Source organism: Canis aureus, chromosome 3 (genome assembly GCF_053574225.1).
Source record: "Canis aureus isolate CA01 chromosome 3, VMU_Caureus_v.1.0, whole genome shotgun sequence".
NCBI classification, from domain to species: domain Eukaryota; kingdom Metazoa; phylum Chordata; class Mammalia; order Carnivora; family Canidae; genus Canis; species Canis aureus.
Window position 1 is genome coordinate 34,791,540 of NC_135613.1, and position 16,558 is coordinate 34,808,097.

A 16,558-nucleotide genomic window follows, 5' to 3' on the forward strand; every position below is an offset into this window, starting at 1 on the left:
TGCCCATTGTGCCGGTTGTCAGCCCCGGAGACTGTCGTACAGATGAGATGACGGGGGTGGGGCAGGACTGGCCCGAGGTCACTCCCTGAGTCTATGATCAGAGGAATGTGGGCTCTGAATTCAGATCACCTGGACATGGGTTCCACGACTATCAGCCGAGTGACCTTGAGCAAGTGGCTTTGCCTCTCTGCCGCGGCTTCCTCGGGTATAGGATGGGAATCAGGAGTGACAGGCTGCAGCCCCGGCCGAGGAGCTGGGTTGTGAGGGACACACGAGGAGAGAGCAGCTGGCTTTGTGAGCTCACCGTGACCCTGTAGGCACAGTACTAATGCCTCAAATCCTCAATGCATATCTTAGCCCAATGGCAGGTGTCTGTTCGTGCTCAGGGATTGCCAGATTTTGTTAGTAACCCCTTTCCACCTAGTGTAGATTGGGCCTCTGCTCCCATACCCCCTGTGACAGGGAGCTCGTTACCTTGCCTTACTTTCCTGATGTGGCACAGATGTCTGTTCTCTGCCCGGTTACGTTCTGCATCCTGCATTTCCACCTCACCCCATTCACAGATGAGAAAGGCAGCTCAGAGAGGTTAAGTAGCCCTCCCCCGGTCACACAGCAAGCAGGGATTCAAAGTCCTGGGGCTCAGTCAGCTGCATAAGGGTGGCATTCCTTGAGGGCCTCCTGTATGCTGGGGCGAGGGGCAGGCATCTGCCACTGTTTCACATCGTTGTGGCTGCTCTGCTACAGGTGGTGTTCCCACTTAACAGACCAGGAAACTGAGCCTCAGAGACGTAAAATCACAGAGAATGAAGTCAGAGCCAGTGGTTTCTTGCAAGCCTGCCTGTGCTTCCCTCTCTGGCCTCCCTCTCTTCTGGAAGTTCTATCCACCCTTCCCCTCCCCAACATCAATCAGGAGCGTACTCATCCTAGCCCCTGGGCTTACGACCATGAACAAAACAAAGTCCACAGCCTGCAGCAGTAGCAGACAGACAAGGGACGAGATAGATAATTAATGTATGTAGCACAATAGGTGGGGACACACACTACGGAGAAAAGTCACTCGGGAAAGGGCAGTGAACACTGGTGGGGAGGGTGTGCTGCTGTTCTAGGAGTCACAGCAGGGACTCCTCAGCCTGAAGAGAACATTCCACAACAACAGCCTAAAGGAGGTGGGGGGGGGGCAGGCAAATATCTGAAGGAAGAGTCTCCCAAGCAGAAGGAACAGCAGGTGCAAAGGCCGCGGGGTGCCTTGTGTTCTGAGAAGAGCCCGGAGCCAGAGGGCTGGAGTAGGATGAGAGGGGAGCTGGGGTGGGCGGCAAGGGCAAATTACCTAGGGCCTGGTAGGCTGTTTTGAGGCCCCTGGCTTTCACTCTGATAAAACAGGGTGTCCTTCCAGGGTCCTGAGCAGAGCAGTGACATAGTCTCACCTAACATTTGGGTTGAAAAGAGACTTCAGGGGGCAGGGGTCGAAGCGGAGACCGTCAGGGAGACAGAGAGGATGGGGCTGGGACCAGAGGGATGGGCAGTAGTTGGGGGTGAGAAGTGACTGGATTCTTACATCTTAGAGGTAGAGGGTGTGAAGAGGCAGTAAGGATGCTGGCTGGGATCCCAGGTGATGGCCTGAACTACGCCGGAAGGATGGAGTTCACACAGGAGGGCCAGGTCTGAGGGCAGGGCAGTGTAGGGGCGAGGGTGTGCATGGCATTTAGAGTTTTAGCTCCAGCCACGAGTCAGTGCTTACTCACTCCTGGGCCTTTGCACTTGCTGTCGCTCTCTGAACTGCTTTCCTTGCCCTGACAGAGCTCCAAACAACCTTTCAAGATCCCTTCTATGAACCTATCCCTTCGTTCCTCTCACCTCCTTACCCACTCCCCCACCTCCAGTCTATCCCTCTTTCCGCTTTGTGCACGTGCCGGACCTCACCCACGTCTCAGAGCCTTTACCTTACTGTGCCTCGGAAAGTAGCACCAAGTGCCAACACACTTTGAAACCCCATATTTATCAGAGTGCCTCACCCTTCAGGTGGCCCTGCATGCAGTTGGTGCTCAGCAAGAGCCTGGCTGGGGACCTGGCTTGAATTCTGGGCTCTGCTATTTACAGGTTTTGCGACCTTGGGTAGCTCACCTTGCCTCCATCAGCCTCAGCTTCTGCATCTGTCTAATGGGTGCGATCTTTCCTCTCCCTGCCTCTGAGGATCTTTCGAGGATCCTGTACCAATCTGAGAGACTAGAGCCCTGACCCGCTCCTCCCACCGTCACCCCCCTACTCCCCCACCCCGACCCCCACCCCCTTGGCTGGAAGGCAAAGGCCTGGGCTCTAGGGAAGAGATGACACCAGACCTGGTCCACCCAGCACCTGCTTGTCCCAGAGTTTCTTATTCTTACTCGTTGTCACTCCTTTTTTTTTTAAGAGGGGAGAAAAAGGGGAATGAAGGTTGGGTCGTGGAGAGGAAATAAAAGGTGGGGAGCAGGGGAAAATGCTTGGGTGACTGGGAGGCCGCTCTGGAAGGGCGAAGGGCCAGATCCATGATCCACACTGGCGTTGGGGCTGCATAGGTCCCCGTTTAGCCGCCGACTCGGTTTGGGAGGGTATTAGCCAGTCCCTGCCACTCCCCAGGCTCAGTTTCCTCGCCTGTGAAATGGGCACGATGACCCGGGCAGAGGGGCGGAGTCGCCTGCTAGAACCGCGGGGTGAGCGGCGGCAGAGCGCGTGCCACGGCGGCCACCAGGGGACGCGCGGGGCTCCCACAGGCCCGCCCCACCTGGACCCCTCCCGGCCTCGCCTCCCTTCCTGGGCGGGCCGCCTGGCGCTTGCATCCCCCGAGCCCTCTTCCAGGTGATGATGACCCTGACGCCCTGGACGGTCCAGCCATGTTGATAACCAGACCCCATCAGGTGTTCCTTCCTTAGGTCACTTCCCCGCGTGGTCACCTAGGAGGCGACCTGATACCACCCTCCACGCACAGGTGACGAGTCTCCAGCCCAGTTCACCTGGGGAACCAAACCTGGATGTGAGCCCTTAGCCACCTCTCGCTGTGAGGGTCTCCTGAGCTATTACGGGGATCACTCCCTCCACCCTCTCCTCCACACCCTGACCCCACCAACTTGGAGTGTGGCCCACCTGGATGGGAGAGCTGGTGAAGGAGAAACCGCTGCTGCTGGAATAAATGTTTATGGTCAGGAACACCAGGCAGAGGGTGTGAGCACAGGTGTGGTGCCCAGAACCAGCACAGCCGGTGCTGGGAAGGAGGGAGAAGGCCGTGGCCACACACAGAAGCCTCCCCAAACCTATCAGTCAGGACGCCAGTTGACTTGGCCTTGTATCTCCCCGTGGTGACTTAACCCTATAAAACCTATAAAAGTATCTTCTTTTAGAGATCCCCATGGCTTTCCTTTTCCTATAATATCTCAGAAAGGGATCTGATTTTTCCCATCAGCCCGTCCCCAGGACTGAAACTCCAACATCAGAATGCCAATCTGAGGGTGAAGGCGTCTTCCCGGGTGAGGAGCCCAGGGACTTGCTGTCAGTCACTCACGCCCTCCAGGGGCACTAACGCACACAGCGTTTCTAGGGGGGCAGCTCACTGGAGCAGGTCTGGGGGAGCGCAGGGTATGAGAAAGGAAAGAGGATCCCAGGGAGGCCAGGCCTGGAGACCGCGCTGGTCCTGGGAGGTGCGGTTCTCACCCCGTTGTACAGGGGAGGGAAACTGAGGCACAGAGGGGTCATGTAATCATGAGTTCACTGTCCCTGGGCAGAGGAACCAGAACCCACGCCCTGGCCCCCAGAGCCCACACTCTGACCGTCACGTACAGTGAGGCAGTATCACATGGTGGCCGGGTGCACAGCGTCGGGGTTCAAATTCCAGCTGCTCTGCTATTTCTAGCTGTGTGACCTTGGGTGATGTACCCCCTCTGTCCTCACTCGTGAAGTGGACATAGTAGTAGTTGCCTCGCGGGGTTCCCTTAATTGAGTTAACAGCGGTAACACGTTTGGAGCAGCGTCAGGCGTGCAGCCCCGCCGTCCGGTAAAATGAGCTGTTATTCCTGAACCCCATGACCTTGAAGAGTCCAGGGTTCTTCAGGAGCCTAAAGCTTCGCCGGCCCCGGGGGCTCCCGGAATCTTCCCGCGGCTTCTAGGCTCTTCGGGCTGTGCTGTGGCGTCCTGCTTCCCGGCCGGCCCAGCCGGCGTGGGGCCACCTGCCCAGCCCAGCGCAGCCCCACGCAGGCAAATGAGGTGATGTCAAAGCCCTGGCCGGGGCCCAGCCCTGAATCCTCCCCCTCTCCCTCCCTCATGTTTCCCCTCCTTCAGGTTCACACACACACACACACACACACGCACACGCACGCACACAGGCTCTGGCCGCCCCAGGGAAGGTGAGAGGGAGCGAAGGTGGGCGGGTGGCCCGGGGCCATCGAAGCGTAGCTCCTGGCCCGGTGCGTGGTCCGCCCCCTGCAGCCGGCCCGGAGCCGCCGCCCCGCCGCAGCCATCCCCGAGCGTCCCCTCCTCTGCGCCAGCCCGTGCCGTGTCACCCCAGCCGGGGCCTGGCCGGGCAGCCATGGCTGACGAGAAGACCTTCCGCATCGGCTTCATCGTGCTGGGGCTCTTCCTGCTGGCCCTCGGCACGTTCCTCATGAGCCACGACCGGCCCCAGGTCTACGGCACCTTCTACGCCATGGGCTGCGTCATGGTGATCGGGGGCGTCGTCTGGAGCATGTGCCAGTGCTACCCCAAGGTAGGCGGCCGTGGCCTCGGGTGGGCCGCGGCCCGGGCCCGGAGGGATGGGGCTGTGCCTGGGTTCTGGGTGTCGTCCTCCGTCTTTCACTGTCTTGTCGTCCTCCCCTGTTCTACCCTTTTTCCTTCCCGAGCACCCATCCCTCCTTCCTTCCATCATCCCTCCCTCCATCCCTCCTTCCCTCCCTCCCTCCGTCCTTCATCATAAGGACTGGTCAGAAGGCCCCTGGATCTAGAGCCCCAAACCACGAGGGAGACAGTGAAACCCACCCTACGATCACGTGCTTGAAACCACAGCGGAGACCCTCCTGCTTCATGGTGTAGCTCATCCTCACCCAGAGCTTTCTGGCACCATCTGTAGTTCATTGTAGAGTGGAGAAGCACCAGGCTCCCACAGTTCCTAAGTGTCAGAGTTGAGGTCGTGGCTCAGCTGCATGTGACTTAAAGGGCAAGCCTTCCCCCTCGGAGGGTGGCCCCTGTGTCCCCGCACTGCCAAGAGTTCCGGGGTGGGTCAGCTGGAACCATGCCTGCGTTGGGGGGGTACGGGGGTGGGCAGTGCCATTTTCTTCCATTGAATGTGCTCCTATCCTTGTGAATGACTCAGTGGTAAGAAGAGCACTGGTTTGGGATCCTGTGTTCTAGTTCCAGCTCTAAGTCTCAAACCCTCTGTGTGACCTTCGTCTTTTTGAACCTTGGTTTCATTCATCTGTAAAGTGGGCCCAAGCTCCTATTTCCCCCAGCCTCCCAGAGTTATTATGAGGAACAGAGAAGAGATGGGATGTAGGAATGTTTTATGAATGGTGGGGTGTGGTATTTAGAAGGGCTTCCAATCTCCTTGTTACTGATCCTCCCAACAATGATGGATCATGTCAGGAATTGTAATTTTTCAGGGCCCAGAGAGGATGGGAGACTTTTCCAAGGTCACACAGCTGTCCAACGGACCCAGGGAGATGAAGAGAGAAGCTATGGATTCTTTCTTTTTTCTTTGTTTTCTTTCTTTCTTTCTTTCTTTCTTTCTTTCTTTCTTTCTTTCTTTCTTTCTTTCTTTCTTCTTTTTAAGATTTTATGCATTTATTCATGAGAGACACAGACAGAGGCAGAGACATAGGCAGAGGGAGAAGCAGGCTCCCTGCGGGGAACCCAGTGCGGGGCTTGATCCTAGGACCCTGGGATCACGACCTGAGCCAAAGGCAGGTGCTCAACCACTGAGCCACCCAGGTGCCCTGGAGCCATGGATCATAACTTGGGCTCTGTCTCTAACGGCCTGGGAGACTTTGGTCAAGCCCCTTCCTTCTCTGAGCCTGTTTCTTCATTCGTACAAAGTGTGTGTCAGGAAGGAGGGGTGAGAGGGAGTGCATCTGAGGGCCCTGCAGGTCCTGCCATGTAGGGCAGCCCCCACGGCCTGCAGCCCCCTCCTCTCTCCCACCTGGGTAGCTGTGCTGGGGGTGTTCAGGGGAGTAGGCAGGGAGCTAGGGGGGCAGGCCCTGGGCCTGGCTCTCCCTCAGCACCCCCACCCCCTCTGTGCACCAGCCCCTGCTGTCAGTGTGTTTGGTGCCTGGGCGGTCTGGACTGGTTTGTAGCCATTTACCCAGCAGTTTACAGTCAACTAGCCTCTGTCTGTGCAATGCCCTGAGTACAGGTCACCGGGGGAAGAGGTCCCTGGGGCCCAAGCCACCCACGTCACCCCACCTCTGTTGTCATCCTCCCAGTGAGGAGGCTGGATGGTGGGGCCTGGCCAGGGGACCGCAGGGGTGTGGAGGGCAAGGTCCTTCCTGCCTCTCCCCCTTTGCCAGAGGTGGATCTGGGGGGTGGGGGTGGGCAGAGGGACCGGGTGGCAGTGGCGGGGGAGGGAGAGAGGGGAGAGGGAATCTTACTGGGCATTAATGAGTAACTGTTGATAGATTCACGTGTTCAGGTGCTGTGGAGGCAGCAGGGCAGGGTGGAGACAGTGAACGCTTTCGTGTCCCCCACTGCCCCTCTTCTGTGACCTTGGCAGAGGCCACCCCCCATGTCCTGGAGCCTTGCACGGCCCCATGTGGGGACCAGTAGGGTCTGGTATGGGGGGACCAGATTACACTCTGTCCTTAGGACTGGTGTTTGTGGCATTGGGCGGGTGTCGGTGTGTGTGTGTGCAGGGGTGCAAGCGCTGGTGCAGGTACGTGTGGCGTGTGTTTCAGAGACGGAGGCTTTGGAGCCAGCGCACCAAGGAAAGGAAGAAAGTGTGTTATGGACCAGGGAGGAGTGGTTGGGGTGGGGGGTGGGGATCCCATCCCTCATGTCTGCTCTGCTCGCTCATGCCTGGCCCCCTGGAGCTCTCAGCAAATGCTAGCGCTGTCCTCCCCTGTCTCTCAGTGTCTCACAAATGGGAATTTTCTGGATTGAAAGAAATATAAGTATAAGGGAATGGAATCAGCCCATTAGGATATAAGAGTAGCATGAACTAAGCTGCCTCTGTCTTTGAGGGGCTAGGATCTTGTCGGGGAGACAATTTTCTGCCTGATGGGGAGGGAGTGGGCTTCCATCTTCACAAGATGAGGGCTTTTGTAGATTACGTAGAAGTTCACCAGGCAGAGAAGATGGGGAAAGATTTTCCAGGAAGAAGGAACAGCACGATCAAAGGCACAAGTGAAGGGAGCAACAAGAGTAGGTCAGCGTGCTGCTGCAGGTGGAGGTTGGAGGGAAGGTAGAGACACAGTGGGCCCAGCTCCACAGGGCCTGGGGTGCCATCCTAAGGAATTTGGACCTTACCCTTTAGTTGATGAGACCAAAGATGGACACAATCAGCTTTGCAGTTCAGGAAAGTTGTCAGGCTGACATCAGAGAGGAGGAAGGATTGGGGGCAACCAGGCCAGTGGCGGAGGCTCCTTCACTGGGCCGGGTGAGAGATGATGGGCCCCTGGACTCAGGCAGCATTTGAACCCAAGACCGTAGAAACTGAGAAGACATTTCTCATTCATCACACGTGCAATGCCTGCCATGGCTAGATGTGGCCCTGGCTCTTCTACTGAGCTTATCTCTTTGAACTTCTGCAGTAGACTTGGTCGGGCAAGGGGGTGAGCTGGACCTCAGGATTTACAGAAGGAGAAATTGAGGCAAATCTGAGATATGAGACTGTCAGGGATGTTATGCCCATTGGCTGGGACAGGGCGGGGTTGCTGGGAGAAGGGAAGGAAGCAGGGCCTCTCCCTGTCTGGCTTCTGTTTCTGCCCACAGTTCCCCCAGTCCCCTCTCCCACCTACTCCACTGGAGTCCAGAGCCAGGCCCCTGATTGGCGGTTGATGGATCCTCTTCTCCATGGGTAACCCTCGCTCCCTCTGCTCCCTCTGCTCCCTCCCTTTCGGGTCAGCTCAGTGCTCTGCCTAAACATGAATCTGCCTGTGTACTTTCCTGCTGAGCACTCCTCCAGGGCTCCCATGCTTCTGGATAAAGACTGAACCTCTTAGTCTGATGTTCTGGGGTCTTCAAGTCTGGTGCCGCCTCACCAGTTTCAACTCTATCTGTCCCCCTCTCTTTAAAAGGACTTGTGTTCCAACATGCTCCAGCCTTTCCTTCTCCCTCAGGCTTTTCACTGTGGTGATAATAGTGATGCTCTCTTGTGATGAGGACGATGGTAATAGCCATGATGATAGTGGTGATGATAGAGATGGTGGTGGTGGTGATGATGATATGATGATAATGTTGATGGAGGTGATGATGGTGACAGTGATGGTAATGATGTGATGATGTTGGTGGAGATGATATGGTGGTAGTGGTGGTGATGATGGTGATGGTTGTTGTAATGGTGTTAATGGCAATGGTGTTGGTGGTGGTGATGGTGATGATGATATGATGATGATGTTGATGGAGGTGATGGTAGTGGTAGTGGTGGTGATGATATGATGATGGTGGTGGTGGCGATGATGGTGATAGTGATGGGAATGACATGGTGATAATGTTGATGGAGATGATGACGGTAGTAGTGGTGGTGATGATGATGATGGTTGTAGTAATGGTGATAATGGTGATGGGGTGGTGGTGATGGTGGTGGTGGTGGTTGTGGGCATAGTGATAATGATAATGATGATGATGGTGGTGGTGGTGAGGAGGAGGAAGAGGAGGCGGTGGTGACTGGGCCATGAGGTAATGAGGCAGACTAAGGGGCAGCTTCTAAGAAGTACAGAGCCAGCTGGCAAGGGCAGAGCATGCTTGGTGGGTATGGAAGATACCAAGACCTCTGCCTTATTCCTAGGCATTTCAGGGAAGCTTACTCCTCATAGGAGTTCTAAGATTCCCTCCATCCATCATTCCCTTCTCCCCAGCAGGATGGAGACTTTCTGGTGCAGACAAGTGTCTTTGGCTCATCATGTTCTGTAGAAGAGATACAAGGGGCTGCTATTTATGACCCTGGTGTAACACAGTGCGCTCTTGTCAAATATTTGTTGAACAAATTTTCAGTTGAGAGCAAGAGTCAGAGAGGTCAGATAACTTCATCTTCAGAAGCATTGAACTATGGTTTACTGAGCAGCTACTCTGTGCCCAGAATTCTGCTGGAGGCTTCCTCATACGATATCTCATGGGATCCTCACAGCAACCCCAGGAGACAGGTATCGTTAGCCCCATCTAAAAAATTATGGTAAAATATGCCCATAAAATTTACTGTTTTAACCATTTTAAGTGTACAGTTCAGTAGTGTTTTTTTAAAAAAATATATATTTTATTTTATAGTAATCTCTACACCCAATGTGGGGCTCAAACCCACAACCCCCAGATCAAGAGTCACATCCTCCAGCAGCTGAGCCAGCAGGGTGCCCCTGCAGTTCAGGAGTATTAATTAAATGCACATTATTGTGCAACCAGTCTCCAAAAATTTTTTCCTCTTGCCAAACTGAAACTTTATGGCCATCAAACGATACCTCCCCACCCCCTTCCCTCCGGTCTTGTGTCAGCCACCGTTCTGCTCTCTGCATGGATTTGACTAGTGTGGGTACCTCATGTAAGTGGACTCCTGCAGAATCTGTCCTTTTGTTCTTGGCTTATTTCTTCAAGGCTCATTCGTGTTGTAGCAGATGTCAGAGCTTCACTCCTTTCTAAGGCCGGGTAATGATCCATTGTACGTATGTACCACGTTTTGTTTATCTGTTCGTCTGTTGTTGGACACTTGGGTTCTTTCCACTTTTTGCCTGTTGTGAACAAATGCTGCAAAGATCTCTTTGAGGCTAGCCCATTTTACAGAGAGGTACATAGAGGCTCTGAGAGGAGTGATGACCTGCCCAAGAAAGGAATCTTCCCCAGTCTCCCGGACCCCAAAAGCAGGGCTCCTTCTGTCTCATCCCACCACCTCCTTTATGACCTGCCTCCCCTCTGCCACCCAGTGCCCACCCCATGTGCTGCACTTGCAGAGACCTCTTGATCCCTGAGAGTTCCACTACAGGGACTGATGGGTGCAACTTCAGTCACTCACTTCTCTGGCCCCCACCACAGCCTCTGTGCCAAGAAATACGTGGCAACGATTCGCTTCCCACTCACTCATCAGATAAGGATGAAGCACCTACTCTGTGCCAGGTGCATTCGGGGCCCTGGACTTGGACCCTGGGAAATAACAAGATACCACTTCCTCCAGGGCTCTCGTTTGCTCATTGCTGCCCCCTCGTGCCTGGAAGACTGCCTGGCACACAGCTGGTGCTCAATAAATGTCTTCTGGGTGAATGAAGAGCCAGGTGGGAGCAAGAGCCCAGAGATCCAATCACTCGCTGCAGCTGGGCCCCGAGCAGGGCCCTCTGCTGTCCCGCAGGGAGCCCTCCTGGCCAGGATGGGTGTGGGAGCCACAGAGAAGCCTTCTTTCCTTTGCCCTGCAGATCACCTTCATACCCGCTGACTCGGACTTCCAAGGCATCCTGTCCCCAAAGGCACTGGGACTCCTGGAGAATGGGCTCGCTGCGGAGATGAAGAGGTAGGTGCCAGGCCCTCCGCGGCAGGGGGGCTGTGGGGGGAGCCCCTCAGGCCAGTATCCTCTTACAGAGGACAGTGATGGAGGGGGGTGAGAGGGCTGGTTGGTGCCTCTTCCGCTTGCTGCAGGCTCCTGCTTTCCCTCCCCACGTCCTGAGAGCGTGCCGTTAGAAACCAGGGATTGTTTTTGAACTCTTGATTCTACAAGGTAGGCATTATTCTTCCTGTTTTACAGCTGAGGGAACCGAGGCTCAAGGATTTTGTCCCGTTTTAGAGGGAATTGGTGGCATACCAGAACAAAAACAGGTGTGGCTCTAAATGCCAAACAGCTGTGACTGCGACTCTGTATGGCAAACAAGGGGCGTGTTGATGGCCAAGCACAGTCCTGGGGCACACCTATAGGCTGTGGGATTGGGAGAAGGTGACTTACCTGTCTTTGTCCCAGTTGTAAAATACAGGTAGTAATCGTACCTTTCCCCTAGGGCTTCAGGGAGGGCTGAGGGACAGCCCTATATAAAAACAGCACCAAGACCAGATCGTGGTGCATGCTGGGCCGTCTCCAAGGGTGTCATCACTAGTGAGACGTGCTACCTGTCAACCAGAGATCAAATCAGCCAGTTTGCTCCCATCACTTCCTTTAGTCCTCACGGGAACCGTGTGAAGTGGGGGTGTCAGGCCCTTTATACCGAGGAGGAAACTGAGGTTCAAGAAGTATAATTACAGGGACACTCGGGTGGTGCAGCCGGTTAAGTGTCCGACTCTTGATTTCAGCTCAGGTCATGATCTCAGGATCATGAGATCAAACCCCGAGTCCAGCTCTGCTCTGGGCATGGAGCCTTCTTGGGAGTCTCTCTCTCCCTCTCCGTCTCCTCCTCCCCATCTCTCTTTCTCCCTCTCAACCCCCCCGCCCCCGCCAAAGCAAGCAAGCAAACAAACAAAAAACAAAAGAAGTATAATCACACAGGCTTCAAACCTCATAGGGAGTCAGTGATGGACCAGACCAGACCTGCGTGGCTCCCCAGCACACGGCAGCAAGTACTCCAGCCCTGGAGAGGGGGTGGGACCAGCCGCCCTCCCCACCCCTGGAGGCTGTGACTCTGTGCTTAAAGATGGGGCTGCAGGTCCAGGGTCTATGGCCAGGGTTCTGGAACACTCTCCTTCGCTTGGGGAAGGAGGCAGTGATGATACTTTCTCTTCCTGGCACAACAGAGTGACCTCCGCAGGGGAACGAGGTGGCTAGACCCTGGGTGGGCCTAGGACTGGTCACACAGGAAGAGCCACTGCACAGAGCCGAGTTCTGGGCTCCTCCTGTGTGATCTTGGGCAGGGGATCTAGTCCCCGCACCTCACTTTGCGGAGGGGCTGTGGAGAGCATAAAGAAGGGGATGATGGCTGGAGCCCCAGCAGTGTCACCTGGTGTGGGAGGCACTGTGGGCAAGCCCGCCGAAGTCTCCACGCTCCCCGGTTCCCCGGGTGGGACAGGGATTACGTGAGCTACCTGACAACCTGTCAGGCAAGGAGCACTCAATATTTGGGCTGTCGCTGCTGCTGTGTCCTCCCCCAAAACAGCACGGGACGATCACTCTGCTTCACAGGGGTGTGCAGAACAAATGCAGTGGTGAGCACAGGCCTTGGCTCACCGTCTGAAACGCAGCACACTCTGCGTCCATGAGAACCTGCCCATGTTCTGCGGGTGCTCTCTTGGGATTATCTCGGGAGCTGTGGAGTGGGAGGAGCACTGGTCTAAGAGCCCGAGCTCAGCCACTCCTTGCTGGGCCTCAGTCTCCCTGTCCATGAACTGGGTACAGTTACATCCCCCAAGGGCTTGAGATCAGGGGAGACCGATGCCCAGAGCAGGAGGGCGGGGAGACGACACCCAGGTGTCCTCTTGTGAGGTCTGCTGAGTGGACTTGCCCACCGGCCTGTTCTTTCTCTGCTCCCTGCCGCGCCCCACCCAGCCCCGAGCCCCCATACGTCAGGCTGTGGGAGGAAGCCGCCTACGACCAGAGCCTGCCCGACTTCAGCCACATCCAGATGAAGGTCATGGGCTACCATGAGGACCCTCGCCCCCTGCTGGCGTCGGGGCCAGGACAGCCGCAGCCGCAGCCGGGAGCCGGTGATGGAGGAGAAGGTGGCCCTCGTGATGCTCAGGCCTGGATGGAGGCCACCGTGGTCATCCACAGGGGCTCGGATGAGGATGAGGGCGGAAGCCAGCCCACTCCGAGCAGGCCTGGGTGAGTACACAGAGTGCTGTACCAGCTCCAGCGTGAAGCCGGAGGGGCCCTGGGCCACTGGGGACTGGCTGGGACATTCGGGAGTGGCGAGGGCAAGGGGGTGGGGACACCCTGAGAGGCAGCAGGGATTGCTGACACATGAGCCTGGCTTAGCCTGCCAGGCCTGGGTTCGAATCCCAGCTCCTCTGCTGTGTAGCCTTGGCAAGTTTCTTATCCTCCTGAGCCTCAGTTTCCCCACGTGGGAATAATAATCATCACTATCATCACTCCTGCCTCTGAGGGCTGTTGTGAGAACTGGGTGGGTTCAAATCTGGACTCTGCTGCTGATGTGCTCTGTGAACTAGGTTTCTCATTCTTCCGTTTGTTCACTCATCCCACCAACACTGCGGGGCACCTACTCCCTGCCGGACCTCGAGGGCCCCACCCACAGGAGCCACTTGGGGAGAGGCAGACGAGGGAACAGAAGGTGGTACCTTGTGTGGAGGGGGCTGAAGGCCCACAGGAGACCCCTGGGTGGTCAGGGAGGCAGGAGAAGCATCTGGTTTGGATAATAACATAATCCCAGTTCTTAAGTACCTACTATGTGCCAGGTATTGTGCAAGGTGCTTTGCACATGCTATATGCTGTAACCCTCAGGGACAACCATAGGAGTGAGTGTGATTATTTCCCCCTATTTTGTAGAGGAGGAAACTGAGGCCCAGACAGGTAAACTCACCTACACTGGGCATTGCAGCTAGTAGCTGGAATTTGGACCCAGGCAGTCTGACTCAGGGCTACCCTTGCTCTCTGGGCCTTTGCTCCTGCAGCCTCCAGGCCTGTCCCCAGGGCCCTGCACCGTTGGCTTCCTTCCGAGATGATCTAGACATGGACTCCAGTGAGGGCGGCAGCCCCAACCCCTCTCCACCTGAGGGGGAGGGGCCCCATCCCCCGCCTCGGGAGCCCTGGGCCTGCAGGTGCCAGCTGGACCGCTTCCATGACTTTGCCCTGATTGACGCTCCCACACCAGAAGATGCACCTCCAGAGGGGCAGCGGCAGGATACGGCCCTGTCCAGCTGTCGGCAGCAGTCCCAGAGGACAAAGGAGGAGGAAGAGAAGGTTTCAGACACAGGAGCAGAGGAGCCAGAGCAGGAAGAGGAAGACTTGTACTATGGGCTGCCGGACAGCCCTGGTGACCCCCTCCCGGACAAGGAACTGGGCTTTGAGCCCGACGCCCAGGGCTGAGATGGAACCATTCCTTGGGTTCTAGCCCGACACCACTGCTAATCCCCATGTGACCTCACAGGGCCTTAATGTCCCTGTCTGCCAAATGGGCTTATGTGGAGGTTCATAGGAGTAAGTGGACCTGAGGGCATTTTGAATGCTCAAAGAAGTGCGCGGGAGGGGATGCTTGCTGTCCATGGACCATTGCTCTTCAACTATTAATTGTCTTTGGTGAAGCTTTGCAGGTAAAATATGATTCATTGAGATTTGCAGCCGCTGGGGCCCTCAAGAGCTGTTTCTGCCTCCCCACAAAGCTGGATTCTGAACAGACCCTCCTTGGTGCTACCCCTGAGGCCCTGATCCTCTGTGAGGGCCTCTTAGGGCTCCCGTTCTGTCGAGTCTTGTAGCCGACCCCCCATGCTCCCCCCCGCCCCACCCCTAGGTAGCTGGAGTGATCCATCTTCCCTCAGAGCTAACCACGTTCATCCTGCCCACTCCCTCCTGTGGTTTCCATTGCCCCAGATCCAAACCTTCCCTGACTCACCTCTGGTGACTTCCCAGCTTTCTCCCCCTTCATCCCATGCCTCAACCTCTGTTGCTCCAATTCCCAGCCCACTCCCCCACCCCCACCCCAAGACCATCCTAAGCTGTCCCCTCCACCAGTAGGCCCTGTGCTTCCTTGTCTGGCAAATTCACACTCATCCTTCAAACCCTGGCACAGATGTCCCTCCTCTGAAAGCTTTTCCCACTGTTACCACTTACCGCTTCTCTGAATACGTTCTTTCTGGCTCCTCTATGCCATCTTTGGGCCTTGTACGTTTGTTGCTGGAGCATGACAACTGCTCAAGGCTAGCGTCTTTGCTCTACTCGCCTCAGTATCTCCTGTGCTCAGATCAATGCCCACTGAAGGTTTACAAAGCCGACCAGAGCCTTTTGCAGATGAGCCTTTTGCAGACACCCATGCCCTAAGTCTTAGATTCCCAGGCCCTTCGCTCTCCCCGCTTCCCTCCCCCCCATCTCTGGTATGCAAACCTCCAAATGGCACACCATATGAGTCACAAAGGCAGGCAGAAAGTCCCCAAAGAAACCCCCTTCCCTGCAGAATACATCTGCATTGGCTCGGGATGGTGGGTGAAATGAAGCCTCCTGGCTTGATTCGATTTGATTCGGGTGGCATTTACTGAGCATCCACTGTGTGCCAAACACAATGCCAGGATTTTTAGGGGGAGACGGACGTGAACTGGTAAGATTCTTGTCCTCCAAGAGCTTACAGTCTACTGAGCTTGGTGCCTTGTGAGTTAGGAACAGAGGCAGAGTACAAGCCAAGGTGGGAGCAGAGAAGTTAAAAATGGCCAGCAGAGCCCAGAGGTGGTGGAGTGACAACCACACAACCATCTCTGGTCCATTGAATGCAGGGACAAATAGCTCAGGCTCCCTGAGCAGCCCCCGGAGATACCACTGTACTGTAGGCACACAGTGTAAGGCCTTTAACAGGCTCATCTCTGCAAAGTGCCTGCGTGCCCCAGCACGGACAGCGGCAGCTTCAGAGAGAGGGGCCGTGGTACCCCTTCACGCCAGGTCCGCACGCTCAGAACTTGCACCCTGGGCCGCTGGGCGGAGGAGACCTTCATCTAGGCTTGGCCTCTGGCTTGGAGTTGGGGATCTCAGCTGAGGGAAGGAGAGGCCCCCAGGGCTGAGTCCAAAGTGCTTGCCCCTGGGGCGCCTAGATGGCGCTGTGGGTTGGGCCTCCAACTCTTGGTTTCAGCTCAAGCCCTGGTCCCAGGCTTGTGAGATCAAGCCCGAGTCAGGCTCCCTGCTCAGCGCAGAGTCTGCTTAAGACTCTCCACCTCCCTGCCCAGTAAAAAAAATAAGTAAAAATCAAAAAAAAAAAAAAAAAAGTGCACACCCCTGGAAACACACTCCTCTTTCATTCTGGGTCATTACTACCTCGAGGAGGAGAGCCTTTATGGTGAGGGGTGCCAGTGGATGCATCCCCCTGCTGTAATGTGCTCTTCTAGTAGCCCCGAGACTGGGGACACAGTGAGGGGCAGTGTGCCCTGCTTACGAAGTGAGGGAGGGAGCAGGTGACCTGCATCAGAAGGGTTGTCTGGGCAAACAGCTAAAATAAAGTTTTCAGTGTGTAAAAGGGTCACTTTCACCTATGAATTCTTTTATGTGAAACCACCTAATCCCCCTCTGGGCAGGGTAGATAAGCCATCCTGTCGGGCAGGCACTGGGGGCACCCTCTGGAAAGGGACCACCAAGCACAGGGGCAAGGCCGTGTGCGACAGCTGCACCCCTGAATCACAAATACCCCAGAGCACCCAGAGCCCCAGTGGAGGCTAACCCCGTCCTAGGGGTTGGCACAGGGCGCAGGGTGAGGGCTTGGGGCAGCAGAGAGAGAGAGGGCGAGACTCTGGCTTTGCCAGTCCCAGCTCCACATCCTGCTGCCTGAAAGGGAGCCCGTAGGCC

At 56.0% G+C, this 16,558-nt stretch overlaps 1 protein-coding gene across 1 annotated transcript; it reads left to right on the top strand.

Annotated features, from left to right (window-relative positions):
- The first annotated feature begins 8 nt into the window (after nucleotides 1-8).
- On the top strand, nucleotides 9-16,232 carry BSND (barttin CLCNK type accessory subunit beta). The gene is made up of 4 exons (XM_077891900.1): nucleotides 9-4,729; nucleotides 10,563-10,657; nucleotides 12,611-12,886; nucleotides 13,693-16,232. The coding sequence occupies exons 1-4, from the start codon at nucleotides 4,553-4,555 to the stop codon at nucleotides 14,105-14,107; spliced, it is 963 nt and encodes a 320-aa protein (XP_077748026.1). The 5' UTR covers nucleotides 9-4,552; the 3' UTR covers nucleotides 14,108-16,232.
- Nucleotides 16,233-16,558: the final 326 nt, after the last annotated feature.